Source organism: Amphiura filiformis, chromosome 20 (genome assembly GCF_039555335.1).
Source record: "Amphiura filiformis chromosome 20, Afil_fr2py, whole genome shotgun sequence".
Taxonomy (NCBI): domain Eukaryota; kingdom Metazoa; phylum Echinodermata; class Ophiuroidea; order Amphilepidida; family Amphiuridae; genus Amphiura; species Amphiura filiformis.
In genome coordinates, this window is record NC_092647.1 from 33,134,783 (window position 1) to 33,151,508 (window position 16,726).

General features: G+C 36.5%; 1 protein-coding gene across 1 annotated transcript in view; it reads right to left on the reverse strand.

Moving 5' to 3' along the window:
* Positions 1–16,181, reverse strand: part of LOC140142960 (carbohydrate sulfotransferase 11-like) — a 50,382-nt gene extending 34,201 nt beyond the window's left edge. The window contains exons 1-2 of the mRNA XM_072164988.1: positions 16,109–16,181; positions 14,767–15,000 (exon numbers count right to left, since the gene is read on the reverse strand). Coding sequence (XP_072021089.1) covers positions 14,767–15,000; positions 16,109–16,181 — 307 coding nt within the window. The remainder of the gene's footprint in view (positions 1–14,766; positions 15,001–16,108) is intronic.
* Positions 16,182–16,726: the final 545 nt, after the last annotated feature.

Below are 16,726 nucleotides of genomic sequence, written 5' to 3' on the forward strand. Positions count from 1 at the left end.
TTATCATTATGATGTTATCTTCAGTCGATAACAGTCTTATGCTGTAATTATGGTGTTGCCTTCGGTAGATAGCAGTACTGTATGTATCATTATGCTGTTATCCTCAGTAAATAGCAGTCTGTATGTTGTCAGTATGGTGTTATCTTCAGTAGATAGCAGTCTGTATGTTGTCATTATGGTGCTATCTTCAGTAGATAGCAGTCTGTGTGTTGTCATTATGGCGCTATCGTCAGTAGATAGCAGTCTGTATGTTGTCATTATGGTGTTATCTTCAGTAGATAGATATGTTGTCCTTATGGTGTTATCGTCAGTAGATAGCAGTCCGTATGTTGTAATTATGGTGTTATATTCAGTCGATAACAGTCTTATGCTGTAATTATGGTGTTGCCTTCAGTAGATAACAGCCTGTATGTTGTCATTATGGTGCTATTTTCAGTAGATGGCAATCCTGTATATTGTCATTATGGTGTTATCTCTTAGAGTAAATAAGCAGTCTGTGTGTTGTCAGTATGGTGTCTTCTTCCGTAGATAGCAGTCTGTATGTTATCATTATGGCGCTATCCTCAGTAAATAGCAGTCTGTATGTTGTCAGTATGGTGTTATCTTCAGTAGATAGCAGTCTGTATGTTATCATTATGGTGCTATCTTCAGTAGATAGCAGTCTGTATGTTGTCATTATGGCGCTATCGTTAGTAGATAGCAGTCTGTATGTTGTCATTATGGTGTTATCTTCAGTAGATAGCAGTCTGTATGTTGTCCTTATGGTGTTATCTTCAGTAGATAGCAGCCTGTATGTTGTCATGTTGGTGTTATCTTCAGTAGATAGCAGTTTGTATGTTGTCATTATGGGGCTATCTTCAGTAAATAAGCAGTCTATATGTTGTCATTATGGTGCTATCTTCAGTAGATAGCAGTCTGTATTTTGTCATTATGATGTTATTTTTTAGTAGATAACAGTCTGTATGTTGTCATTATGGTGTTATCGTAAGCAGCCTGTATGTTGTCTTTACAGTATTATCTTCAGTATATAGCAGTCTGTATGTTGTCATTATGGTGTTAGCATCAGTAGATAGCAGTCTGTATGTTGTCAATATGGTGCTATCGTCAGTAGATAGCAGTCTGTATGTTGTCATTATGGTGTTATCTTCTGTTAGATAGCAGCCTGTATGTTGTCATTTTGGTGTTATCTTCAGTAAATAGCAGTCTATATGTTGTCATTATGGTGCTATCTTCAGTAGATAGCAGTCTGTATGTTGTCATTATGATGTTATTTTTAGTAGATAACAGTCTGTATGTTGTCATTATGGTGTTTATAGCAGCCTGTATGTTGTCATTACAGTATTATCTTCAGTATATAGCAGTCTGTATGTTGTCATTATGGTGCTATCGTCAGTAGATAGCAGTCTGTATGTTGTCATTATGGTGTTATTGTCAGTATATAGCAGTCTGTATGTTGTCATTATGGTGTTATCTTCAGTAGATAGCAGTCTGTATGTTGTCATTATGGTGCTATCGTCAGTAGATAGCAGTCTGTATGTTGTCATTATGGTGTTATCGTCAGTAGATAGCAGCCTGTATGTTGTCAGTATGGTGTTATCTTCAGTAGATAGCAGTCTGTATGTTGTCATCGTCATGAAGCAACCTGTAATATTTATCATATGGTTTATCTTCAGTAGATAGCAGTCTCTTATGTTGTCATTATGGTGTTATCTTCAGTAGATAGCAGCCTGTATGTTGTCATTATGGTGTTATCTTCAGTAGATAGTAGTCTGTATGTTGTCATTATGGTGTTATCTTCAGTAGATAGCAATCTGTATGTTGTCATTATGAGTGTTATCTTCAGTAGATAGTACCTGTATATTGTCATTATGGTATTATCTTCAGTGAAGATAACAGTCATAATACAACATACAGACTGCTATCTATCTGACGATAACACCATAATGACAATATACAAACTGCTATCTACTGAAGATAACACCATAATGACAACATACAGACTAGCTATCTACTGAAGATAACTGTATAATGACAACATACAGACTGCTATCTACTGGTGATATATATTCATAGATGATTCAACAACATACAGACTGCTATCTACTGAAGATAACACCATATGACAACATACAGACTGTCTTATCTACTGAAGATAACACCATAATGACAACAGTACAGACTGCTATCTACTGAAGATAACACCATAATGACAACATACAGACTGCTATCTACTGAAGATAGCACCATAATGACAACATACAGCCTGCTAACTACTGAAGATAACACCATAATGACAACATATGACTGTTATCTTACTGAGTGATATGATACATACAGTTGTCATTACTGACGATAACACCATAATGACAACATACAGACTGCTATCTACTGAAGATGCATTCATAATGACAACATACAGACTGCTATGTATAATCACTGACGATAACACCCTGATACAGTCATGACAATATAGCAGACTGCTATCTACTGAAGATAGTGGGCACCATAATGATAACATGACTTATTACAGTATAACACCATCTGACAACATGAAGACTAGCAGCACCATAATGATAACATACAGACTGCTATCTACTGAAGATAACACCATAATGACAACATACAGACTGCTATCTACTGAAGATAACACCATAATGACAACATACAGACTGCTATGATAATACCATAATAACAACATACAACTGCTATTTCACTGAAGATAGCACCATAATGACAGACTCGTGCTATCTACTGAAGATAACACATGACAACATACAGACTGCAATATCTACAGACACCATACGAGACTGCTATATACTGAGATAGCACCATAATGATAACCCTGACACAGACTGCTATTTACTGAAGATAACACCATAATGACAACATACAGACTGCTATCTTCAGTATATAGCAGTCTGTATGTTGTCATTATGGTGCTATCGTCAGTAGATACAGTCTGTATGTTGTCATTATGGTGCTATCGTCAGTAGATAGCAGTCTGTATGTTGTCATTATGGTGCTATCGTCAGTAGAGGTTAAATACCACTAATAGGCCTGGGCGATACATTGAAATACGACGAGTAACTATTTGTTTTCATGGCATTCGAAAAGACTGCATTAAAATCGCTGAAATTGATTAAGTTATATAGCCAAAAAGTACTTTTTAGAGTTTGATGCTTCAAAATGGTACATTTTCTCTCATTATATGACATTTTTGTTGTAATAGTACCAAACTATTCGCCCTATCATATTGTAACTTTCAGCTTCGAGGGCGCACTGTCATTTTAAGGTGTTTACGGTTCAGTGCGTTAAAACAAAAAAGTCTCAGGTCAACCTGTGTTGAATTTTTGATCATTTGGCATCTAAATCATATAGTTTCACCTGCTATTAGTGGCATTGAACTGTGAGAGTTCTGAATATGAGAAAATTCCACCCGAAATTAAGCATTTTCCCATTGAAACCCGTGTAATACATAATTAGTGGTATTTAACTTAGATAGCAGTCTGTATGTTGTCATTATGGTGCTATCGTCAGCATGGTCAGTAGATAGCAGTCTGTGTGTTGTCATTATGGTGCTATCGTCAGTAGATAGCAGTCTGTATGTTGTCATTATGGTGTTATCGTAGCAGCCTGTATATGTTGTCATTATAGTATTATCCTCAGTAGATAGTAGTCTGTATGTTGTCATTATGGTGTTATCGTCAGTAGATAGCAGTCTGTATGTTGTCATTATGGTGTTATCTTCTGTAGATAGCAATCTGTATGTTGTCATTATGGTGTTATCTTCAGTAGATAGCAATCTGTATGTTGTCATTACGGTGTTATCTTCTGTAGATGGCAGTCTGTATGTTGTCATTATGGTGTTATATTCAGTAGATGGTAGTCTGTATGTTGTCATTATGGTGCTATCGTCAGTAGATAGCAGTCTGTATGTTGTCATTATGGTGCTATCGACAGTAGATAGCAGTCTGTATGTTGTCATTATGGTGCTATCGTCAGTATATAGCAGTCTGTATGTTGTCATTATGGTGCTATCGACAGTAGATAGCAGTCTGTATGTTGTCAGTATGGTGTTATCTTCAGTAGATAGCAGTCTGTATGTTGTCATTATGGTGCTATCGACAGTAGATAGCAGTCTGTATGTTGTCATTATGGTGCTATCGTCAGTAGATAGCAGTCTGTATGTTGTCATTATGGTGCTATCGTCAGTAGATAGCAGTCTGTATGTTGTCATTATGGTGTATTCTTATTCAATGGGTGCGTCTTGTAAAGAATTCACGTAATTTGATTGGTTTTCTGGTGTATAATATCTCACAATAGCTGATAGTGATATTAGTCACGTAACGGCGGCACGCTTGTTGCTCCTCAATGATCACGCGATAATGCGTTCGCGTAATACACGTGCGAGAACTAAGAACGCGATTCGGCGGCTTAGATGTTCGTGATGGTTTCGTTCATTTAAGGTAGCTGTGTACTCTCAGACATGCATGCAGTAAAAGTGCAATAACTTTGTAATTATTCACGCAAGACATATAAAAGTTACATTTTTATAAAGGCAAGACATTAGTGAATCTTAATATAAATATAGATTTGGTGTAAAACAACAGTTATGAAAAAATGACAAAAAATGAGTTTTTGGCAATATTTGTTAGGTACATCATAACAAAAAACACTCTTTCCAAAATATTTTATTTTGTTTTTATCTCAATCTTAAGGCTCCATTCCAAAAACGTTTTTTTTATTTTTTTGATATTGGTCTTATTTTTTGAGATATTGACCATATAAAGGCATCAAAATGAACTTTTAAAATTCACAAACGCCTATTTGCACAAAATGATGCCTAAAATCGGAAATAGACCAAAATATAAAAAATGGGAAAACCGTTTCTTGAATCGATCATGCTTCTTACGGTGGTCATATTTGCTTACCTATAGATGCTGTATTTATTGAGTTATCGTGTACCTAAATCGTGATTTTACCGAGAAAATGAACATTGAAATAATGGCCGTTGAAGTTTAAAGTGGTCACATTTTGCACTTTCATCGAATCTCACAGGAGAATGCGGGAGTTTTCGTTTTTCTACCTCACATTACATGAACATCGGGTAAATCCACGGCCCCTTGAGAAGTTTGAGCGCAATCCATTCATAACTTGATATTTAAATCGGGGAAAGAACTTGAAAACCCACATTTTATCAGCTAAAACGGAGCCATTTGACCACTAGGTTCTTGTGAAACCAGTGCTTCCGCGGTGTTTCCATAAGACGCGCCGCGCATGCAGATAAGCGTCGCGTATGCGTAGCGTATTTGTGCGTTAACAAATTGCGAGATACGCAACGCGATGCGTTGTTGCGCGCGTGTACCCTGATGGTACAACAAAGATTTTCTTTCCTTTTCAATTTCAAGCACGAGTGGAATAGTGAAATAAAATCCTTAAAATTTGCAGTTGGAGTTTACAAATCTGGATTTTCATTCCTTGTATTTATAAAAAACATAACAATGTACAAACATATCAAAAAAACCCTCAATTTTGCGAAAGAAACAATGTCTAGAGTACACAGCTGCCTTAAAACAACGGGGATATCCTCACAAAAGTAACTTTATTTTTATCTGAAAAAACGCAGTTTTTCTCGCAAAAATTACATTAAAACTGAATAAGAATGAGAATGATAGGATTTTGTCTTTTGCCTATCCAATATCGTGTCATAATGGATGGGCTGGCCAATATTTTGAGTAGTGGATGCCGGCGCAGCCGGTATCCATTACGATATATTGGATAGGCAAAAGACAAAATCCTATATTTTATTCTCTAAATCTTCAATAGATAGCAGCCTGTATGTTGTCATTATGGTTCTATCTTCAGTAGATAGCAGTCTGTTTGTTGTCATTATGGTGTTATCTTCAGTAGATAGCAGTCTGTATGTTGTCATTATGATGTTATCTTCAGTAGATAGCTGTCTGTATGTTGTCATTATGGTGCTATCCTCAGTAAATAGCAGTATTGTATGTTTGTCAGTATGGTGTTATCTTCAGTAGATTACATGGAGCCTGTATGTTGTCATTATGGTGTTATCTTCAGTAGATAGCAGCCTGTATGTTGTCATTATGGTTCTATCTTCAGTAGATAGCAGTCTGTTTGTTGTCATTATGGTGTTATCTTCAATAGATAGCTGTCTGTATGTTGTCATTATGGTGTTATCTTCAGTAAATAGCAGTCTGTATGTAGATAGCAGTCTGTATGTTGTCATTATGGTGTTATCTTCAGTAGATAGCAGTCTGTATGTTGTTATTATGGTGTTATCTTCAGATAGCAGTCTGTATGTTGTCAATATGGTGTTATCTTCAGTAGATAGCAGCCTGTATGTTGTCATTATGGTGTTATCTTCAGTAGATAGTAGTCTGTATGTTGTCATTATGGTGTTATCTTCAGTAGATAGTAGTATGTATGTTGTCATTATGGTGTTATCTTCAGTAGATAGCAGTTTGTATATTGTCATTATGGTGCTATCTTCTGTATCTTCAGTAGATAGCAGTCTGTATGTTGTCAGTATGGTGTTATCTTCAGCAGATAGCTCTCTGTATGTTGTCATTATAGTATTATCTACCAAAACACGTTGCAAAACGTAAAAGGGGCCAAGTTTAAAAACCTTTCCTGTGTGGCTTTTCACCCTTTTTTAAACTTGGTCCCATTCAGTAAAGTGGTACCGTAATAACATGAAGAATGAGTCCTAATTTCTACATGCAGCAATTAGGTTTAAGACTGCTCGAAAGCGGTGCAATATGACGTAGGCTATGTATATCAAAAAGATTTGAAGGTTTATGTTTCATTATATTGCGTGTTCATAAAGAGTAGTAGAGTATTATATATACTTAGCAAATTGACTGTCTGTCAACCTGTTACATATTATAGGCCCTACATCTGTACATAAGGCGCAGGATCGCACAAGACGATGAAGAATTTAACAAAGTGAGTATTTGCTACTTTTGCTTAAATCAAAATACATTATAACGTCTTTACGGACAAACTTCAATCAAGCACGAACATTAATTAATTTACTCTACAAAATGAACACTGACAACTAAGAAAACAAACAAGTAGCCTAAAGATGACTTCGTATGGGTCTTTAGAAACTTTCATAAATGGGACCAAGTTTTAAAAAGGGTGAAAAGTCACACAGGAAAGATTTTTTAAACTTGGCCCCTTATTACGTTTTGAAACGTGTTTTGGTAGATATTAATTCTTTTATTGAGGTAAAAAGATATTGCGCGGTAAGTGGTTCCTTGTAGCCATGCGAGGCGAAGTAGTTGGATATCCATATTTCGCGGTTAATGGTTCTTAGTAGCCCTGCGGGGCAAACTAGTTGATATCCATATTTCGCGACGAGTGGTTTTTTGAAGCTTCGAGGGGCAAACTAGTTGGATATCCATATTTGGCGGTTAGCAGTTCTTTGTAGCCCTGCGGGGCAAACTTGTTGGATATCCATATTTCGCGATTTGTGGTTCTTTTAGACTTGCGGGGCAAACTAGTTGATATCCATATTTCGCGATGAGTGGTTTTTTACAGCTTCGAGGGGAAACTAGTTGGATATCCATATTTCGCGGTTAGCAGTTTTTTGTAGCCCTGCGGGGGGCCTATGTTCGATATCCTCATTTCGCGGTTAGTGGTTTTTAAACGACCCGTAACCACCCCAATCAGCTGCATGTATCGTGCACAAATTATGATCCGAGACTATTTCATTTGACACGGTTGTATGGATTTCAAAAGATCGGTCCTATAATAGATATCGATTAGAGAATTACAGCAAGAGACTCTGAGGATGCCGTAATCCTCTTGACCATCAACCAATCAGATAGACATATTTCAGAAATATATTCGTAGAGTTGAAACTTGTTTAACTCTGCAAATATATATTTCAAGTAATCTCGTTTCACATTTAGCAGCACTTTGGCTTGCAAGAAAGCCACGAAGGGGCGGTAATGCCCTGGGGTAATGCTAATATACGATTTCAGTCAATTGTCAATTTCAGTGTATTATTGGAGCAACTATACGATTTTGGTCAACTATTTGGCTATTCTTTGCCCAAAATTATGAAATATATATCAGTAACAACTCTTATGAGGGTTTTCGAGTAATTTTAACGAAATAATGAGGTAAAATAAAAGAAAACCCACTTACAATTTGGGACTTAACTGCTTAACCGCTTAACTGTGGTGTTCAAGGGAATTAAAATATCACAATTAACATGTTTAATTCAAAATCGTTGTCCTACAAGCACATGTTAAATGGCTCGATTCACATTAGGTATAAGTTGGGACATTGTCAGATTGTGGTTAATACAAACAATAAGGTTGAAAATGAATTTAAAAGATCGTCTATTTGTAGCTTTATGACACTGAATAGACCAAATATCTGCCTCTGACAAAAAAATGTTTTCCATGTGATTTGTTTTTGTAACGAGTATGTCATTTCAAAAAGAAAGAAAAAAAAGGCGGATATTACTTTTTAAAAACTCAACACATTACTATTAATAGGCCTATAATTATAATTATAATTATAATGTTATACTTGATTAGATAACAATTAGCCATGTGTTTGATAATTACAGAAAATAAAATATGCAAAATTGCTTCTCAAAGCAAATTAAATTACCGGGAATATGATTGTATGGTGTTAAAGTATGCAGTTTAAAGTGAATTGTAAACAAAATGTGAAAAAAGAAATGGACCTCTTGCATTATATGACCACTGGGGTCACTTATATTCAATTGCTCCTCCTGGTCATCCTCCACCGCAAATTATGCTAATTGTATACCAATTATTCAAATGTTAATAATTTTTTACAACATTTATTATGCTTACTGTATTGGTCTCATCACAAGCTTTAGTTTGACACCAAATTTAACTACATAGGCTGTATGAACCCCAAAATGTTACATCTCCACTTAAAACGCATGGCCACTTATTGACTTATTTATTTCTTTATTAACTTATTAATTTATTTATTCATTTTTATTTTACAGACATTAAATCATGACAGTAGTTCAACATTGAGTTTACCTATTATTGTATTGACTACGTTAAAGAAATTCTCTAAATTTTGCTTACCTAGGTCAACGGGCAATACTTGTTAACAGTCAAGTAACGCTGTGAATTGTAGAAATATATCTTTCTCCGGTTCATAGTTTTATATTCGAAGCCGCATATATTTTGACGACCAAAAAGTATTCGAAGCCGAATATTCGCCTTCGAATATACACTTTGAACCGGCCTTAGCCGCTATCCGAACCATAAACACATGCATTATCAGACAACGAGTGTTCCATTTCCTCATAGCTTCTCACGTTGTACGTTGTAGGTGTTATTATTTCGAATTATAATTATTTAGGGAGAGTGTTTTAGGATTTTGTTAGAAAAGGGATGATTGTTGATCATGTTTATTTTATTGTTGTATGTATTTTCCTGTCATTTCCTGCAAACCTAATAAAGATATTTTGATAATTGAAAATAGTCTGTATCATAAATCGTAGAGGTTGAAAGAGTCAACAAGCGTCAGAAATTATAATTTGCCATGGAACTTCGGTAATATTTTTAATGAAATATAACTGGATGTTAGGGTCTGCATGCATGGTATGCATAGTATGATGATATACAGACACTGACCTTTCCCTAAAACTATTAAGCAGCAAGTTGTGTATCACACCCATCATGGGTTCGAACCCTTTATTGTATTTTATTGTTAAACATGAATAGCGTGATTACTTATGAAACGAGCGGCAGCACACATATTTTGTTGTCATTATGGTGCTATCTTCAGTAGATAGCAGTCTGTATGTTGTCATTATGGTGTTATCTTCAGTAGATAGCAGTCTGTATGTTGTCATTATGGTGTTATCTTCAGTAGATAGCAGTCTGTATGTTGTCATTATGGTGATACCTTCAGTAGATAGCAGTTTGTATGTTGTCATTATGGTGTTATCATCGGTATATAGCAATATGTATGTTGTCATTATGGTGCTATCTTCAGTAGATAGCAGTCTGTATGTTGTCATTATGGTGTTATCTTCAGTAGATAGCAGTCTGTATGTTGTCATTATGGTGTTATCGTCAGTAGATAGCAGTCTGTATGTTGTCATTATGGTGTTATCTTCAGTAGATATCAGTATGTAAGTTGTCATTATGGTGCTATCGTCAGTAGATAGCAGTCTGTATGTTGTCATTATGGTGATACCTTCAGTAGATAGCAGTTTGTAAGCTGTCATTATGGTGTTATCATCGGTATATAGCAATATGTATGTTGTCATTATGGTGCTATCTTCCGTAGATAGCAGTCTGTATGTTGTCATTATGGTGTTATCTTCAGTAGATAGCAGTCTGTATGTTGTCATTATGGTGATACCTTCAGTAGATAGCAGTTTGTAAGCTGTCATTATGGTGTTATCATCGGTATATAGCAATATGTATGTTGTCATTATGGTGCTATCTTCAGTAGATAGCAGTCTGTATGTTGTCATTATGGTGTTATCTTCAGTAGATAGCAGTCTGTATGTTGTCATTATGGTGTTATCTTCAGTAGATAGCAGTCTGTATGTTGTCATTATGGTGATACCTTCAGTAGATAGCAGTTTGTAAGCTGTCATTATGGTGTTATCATCGGTATATAGCAATATGTATGTTGTCATTATGGTGCTATCTTCAGTAGATAGCAGTCTGTATGTTGTCATTATGGTGTTATCTTCAGTAGATAGCAGTCTGTATGTTGTCATTATGGTGTTATCGTCAGTAGATAGCAGTCTGTATGTTGTCATTATGGTGATACCTTCAGTAGATAGCAGTTTGTAAGCTGTCATTATGGTGTTATCATCGGTATATAGCAATATGTATGTTGTCATTATGGTGCTATCGTCAGTAGATAGCAGTCTGTATGTTGTCATTATGGTGATACCTTCAGTAGATAGCAGTTTGTATGTTGTCATTATGGTGTTATCATCGGTATATAGCAATATGTATGTTGTCATTATGGTGCTATCTTCAGTAGATAGCAGTCTGTATGTTGTCATTATGGTGTTATCTTCAGTAGATAGCAGTCTGTATGTTGTCATTATGGTTCTATCTGCAGTAGAGTAGATAGCAGTCTGTATGTTGTCAATATGATGCTATCTTCAGTAGATAGCAGTATTTTTACCCAAAAATGTCATTATTACAGAGGATATAACTTCCTCAAGGATCCTCCGTAGTAAATTTTAATCTTCTTCATTACGTAGCTGTGGGTTTGCCCATTTACTGTGGACATAAATGCATGCTGTGACACTGAGGACGAACCTTCTATACTTTTATGAAAAATCCATCTCTGCCGGCATTTCAAATGATGAAACTCACACATCGCAATAATTGTCTTTAACGCGGCTGTGTACTCTAGCCATTGTTTCTTTCTCAAAATTGAGTTTTTATGATATGTTTGTACCTTGTTATGTTTTTTATAAATACAAGGAATGAAAATCCAGATTTGTAAACTCCAACTGCAATATTTTAAGGATTTTATTTCACTATTCCACTCGTGTTTGAAATTGAAAAGAAAAGAAAATCCTTGTTGTACCAGCAAGGTACACGCGCGCAACAACTCATCGCGTTGCGTATCGCGCAATTTGTTAACGCACAAATACGCGACGCATACGCGACGCTTATCTGCATGCGCGGCGCATCTTATGGAAACACCACGGAAGCACTGATTTCACAAAAACCTAGTGGTCAAATGGCTCTGTTTTAGCTGATAAAATGTGGGTTTTTTCAAGTTCTTTCCCCCGATTTAAATATCAAGTTATGAATGGATTTCGCTCAAACTTCTCAAGGGGCTGTGGATTTACCCTGATGTTCACGTAATATAAGTTACAAAACGAAAACTGTCGCATTCTCCTGTGAGATTCGATGAAAGTGCAAAATGTGACCACTTTTAAACTTCAACGGCCATTATTTCAATGTTCATTTTCTCGGTAAAATGACGATTTAGGTACACGATAACTCAATAAATACAGCATCTATAGGTAAGCAAATATGATCATCGTAAAAAGCATGATCGACTCAAGAAACGGTTTTCTCATTTTTTTTTATATTTTGGTCTATTTCCGATTTGGGGCATCATTTTGTGCAAATAGGCGTTTTTGAATTTTAAAAAGTTCATTTTGATGCCTTATATGGTCAATATCTCAAAAAAATAAGGCCAATATCAAAAAAAACAAAAAACCGTTTTTGGAATGGAGCCTCAAGATTGAGCTAAAAACAAAATAAAATATTTTGGAAAGAATGTTTTTTGTTATGATGTACCTAATAAATATTGCCAAAACTCACTTTTTGTGATTTTCTTCAAAATTGTTGTTTTTACCCCAAATCTGTATTTATATTAAGATTTATTGATGTCTTGCCTTCATAAAAATGTATACTTTTATATGTTTTGCGCGAATAATTACAAAGTTATTGCACTTTTACTACATGCATGTCTGAGAGTACACAGCCACCTTAAAACTGCCGCCAAATAAAGAATAGTTTAAGGTCACTCAAGCGTAGCAAATCATTTATTCCATACAAGGATTGCTTCGTAACATCATAAATAAACGATAGATATTGACTGTTTAGTAGAAGTAAGAACAGGACACAGCAAATATTATATACTGCATAAGATTTTCAAATAACTTTGTTTTGAACGGTTAGTACAGATTCAAAATAGGTAGCTTTGTCAAAACTTGGAATTCACCATTTTTACGCAATCCTCTCTACTTGAAACGTCCAATATTTAAAATCTAAAAAATCTGAGAAACCTAAATATATGTAGAACTTAAAATGCAAAACAATAAATGTGACCAATAGAATAGCCGTTCATACTTAACTAGTTCCATCTTTTCCGGTATAAATCATTCTTATGTAGGTAGCAGTCTGTATGTTGTCATCATGGTTTTATTTTCAGCAGATAGCAGTCTGTATGTTGTCATTATGGTGGTATCATCAGTAGATAGCAGTCTGTACGTTGTCATTATGGTGTTATCTACAGTAGATAGTAGTCTGTATGTTGTCATTATGGTGTTATCATCAGTAGATAGCAGTCTGTATGTTGCGTTGTCATTATGGTGTTATCTTCAGTAGATCGGAGTCTGTATGTTGTCAATATGATGCTATGTTCAGTAGGTAGCAGTCTGTATGTTGTCATTATGGTGTTATCTTCAGTAGATGGCAGTCTGTAGGTTGTCATTATGGTGTTATCTTTAGTAGATAGCAGTCTTTATTTTGTAAAAAATGGTGTTTTAAATGAACTATGACGTTTTAAACATGAGAAACTGATGATTTCTTCTGTACCTTTTAACACATAAAAGAATAGGAACTTGATTTAGTGGTGTGATCCATCAAGGGTTCTTCGTCTTCTTAGCCAACACTTGCAAATTGCCTATTATAGGCGTGCATATAAATGCTATAAACAAGCACTATATGGACGAGGCAATAGAGTCGAACCCCAACTGCCACCAGAACTGCTACAGCAACAACATCTTCAACCACATTATCCAATAAAAAACGATGGCAAATCATTGGTTGCAGAAGCAATTAATGAAGGCCAAGAGAGAGTACGATTCAAAGAAGTTGAGTATGAGGCCGCACGTAAATCAATTGCCTTTAGCATGTTTAGGGGATTTATTTTCGCAGACAATTTTATTTATTTATTTATTACATTTGGCAAAAAGCACAGGCAATACCCAATAGTGCTCAAAGAGCACTAAATTAAAGGGAAGCCCTACAAACAAAGCGAACAAAAATAAACTGAAAAGCAAAAAAAGATATTGGAGGGTTTTAACTGCAGCCTTGAAAACGGACAAGGTGGGACAACAGACAACATTTTCTGGTAGCTCATTTCATAACATAGGACCAAGGTGGAAGAAACTTTGACAAAGTGTGAGACGGCTGAAAGGTGGGTAGAGAGCTCAGGGAATGGTTACATCTTGAGTTGGAACGCGAATGAGGTGTGAATACATTAGGAGCAGATGAAAGGCCGGCAAGAATTTTGAACACATGGCGCATCGTAAAGGAGTCGCGACGGGCCTCAAGAGAGGGGATGTTAGTTTGGGAAAGGATGCTGTCATGATCCAGGTCCCAAGATTGTAATATGACGCGGCAGGCAAACCTCTGAACAGATTCCAGGCGGTCGGTTTGGGTTTTGGTGAGTGTGTGCCAGGTTGAGCTGCTGTACTCAAGAGCTGGACGGACCAGAGAAGTGTACAAGGTGCGACGAAGATGTTGAGGAGCAAGGTGGAAGTTTCTATGTATCATGCCAATCATCCGACGAGCCTTCTTACAAAGGACATCAATGTGAATGTTCCAATTTAATTTACTAGAAATGTGAATGCCAAGGAAGGTGATGTCTGTCACTCTATCAATGGGTTGGTTGTTAAGTTGTAAAAGAAGGTCCGGGTAGGGGTTGATTTTGGTGGAGATAATCATGGTTTTGGTTTTCTTAGCAATGGCTTGAAGTAGATTGCAAGCAAACCAATCGGAGATTTTGGTGATGTCCTCTTGAAAGTCGGCTAAGTCCTGATGGTTGTTGATTGGCTTGCACAAAGTCGTGTCATCCGCATATAGAACTAATTTGCTACCCGCAGAAAATGGGATGAGAGATATGTTGTTGATAAAAAGCAAGAAATGAAGGGGCCCCAGGACAGACCCCTGGGGAACCCCAGAAACAACGGGAACAAGACGAGAGGAACACCCATGGACGGCAACACACTGGTACCTGTCTGTAAGGTAAGAATTAACCCATGACAGCAGTTGACCAGATATGCTAAAAGCAGAAGCAAAAGTCTGTGTGGCACTTTATTGAAGGCTTTCGCCAGATCGTAAAGGGCAACCACGACATCTTTGCGGGCTTCAACGGCATTGTGCCAGTCTAAGATGGCTGTAAGAAGGGCATCTGTGGTAGATGAATTTGGAAGGAATCCAAATTGTCTCTCAGTGAGCAGATTGAATTCTTGAAGGTGGGAGAGAATATGTTTATGAATAACTTTCTCTAAAATCTTGGAAATGATGGGCTGGAGAGAGATGGGACGGTAATTTGTAATGGACTTTTTGTCCCCAGATTTGAAAAATAGGAATGACGCGGCATATTTTCCAAGCAGAGGGACCCTGCCAGAAGACAAGGAAAGATTGAAAATATAGGTAAGAATTGAGAGACGGTGATGGCGGTACCTTTTAAGCATGGCACCCGAGATACCATCAATACCAGCAGCAGAGGAAGATTTCCGGAGAAGGATGAGATCAAATACATCCTCAACAGTACAAACTGCACTGGAAAGAGTCCCTGGAGGATGGTAAATACTGGATGGAGTTTGAGAAATATCAACGCCGTCAGGATTGAAACATTCAGCACAAAATTGATTGAAAAGATTGGCAATGTCTTAGGGATTATCAGCAATAACGTCATTGTATTGCATGGTATCAGGAATGGATGGGCGACCAGGTAAGGACTTCACATATCCCCAAAAACGCTTACTGGGAGAATCGCCATCAGCAAGGGAAGTAAGATAGAATGTTTAGCTCGCTTAAGCAGGTTGGACAATCTATTTCTAAGGTGCTTGTACTTTACATAGATATCTTCCCGCTTAGTGGATTTCCATTTCTTGAACAATTGTGACGTGTCATGTCAAAAGGAGACACTTTTGGGCAGGATCGTAAATGGAGAAATAGCCAAAAATCTACCCGGGGTGATTTTTTCACAATTTGGGTTTCTTACGAATTTGTGATGTTAATAATGTTAAAAATATTGGCCAATAGTTTCAGACCGGAATATAACTGGCATCTTGTATTTTTTGAGACATTTTTCAAGGTAATTCCTACTCTCACCATTGTCAATAATATTTTTAAAGGCTGATATCTCAATTTCCAATTTTATAATACCATAACTTACGAACTCAATATCTTCGCTTAGGAATGTCCGATTTCATTGGGGAAAACGGCGTTGTGGAGCAAAATATCTCTATATTTAAGATAGGTAAAACCCTCAAAATTGATAACCTGCCCAAAAGTGTCTCCTTTTGACATGACACGTCACAATTGATGTTTCTTTCTAATTAACTTACGGAGGTCACCAGTTAACCAAGGTGGATTTTTGGCTTTACAACGAATAGTTTTCTGGGGGATACACTCAGTCATAGTTTGCATAAAAAAGTCATGAAAACATATCCAGGCACTTTCAATGTCTAAGTTATGGTCTAACTGAAATGAAGACAACAATGAGTTAGGTTTCTCCCAGTCCGCATCAGAATATTTCCATACTGACCGGGGAATAGGTTTGGAGCTGTTTGGCTTGAAGTTAGCACTAAAATGTAATATGGCATTGTGGCAGGACCCAAAAAAGTGGGAAAGGTGTTGAAGCTCACTAATTTGAGTATCATCATTACAATAAATATGATCAAGAATTTGTGATCGGAGTCTGGTTATTCCAGTGGGAGATGCCGAAAGAGAAGAACGTGTACTTGATTGCTGACGGTGTTGGCCTTATTTAAACAGGTTAAAGCCAACACCGTCAGAAATTTTGAGTGCAAGCTGGATCCAAGACTTTCGGAAACTTTTGTGCATAATAATATTATTAATACAAGCCTTAACGGTAGACTAGGCCTATGATTGGAAAATAACACTTTGAAGTTAATTCTACAAATCATGTACTTTGAAAACTTGCTTGATTTATTGTTGTTAAT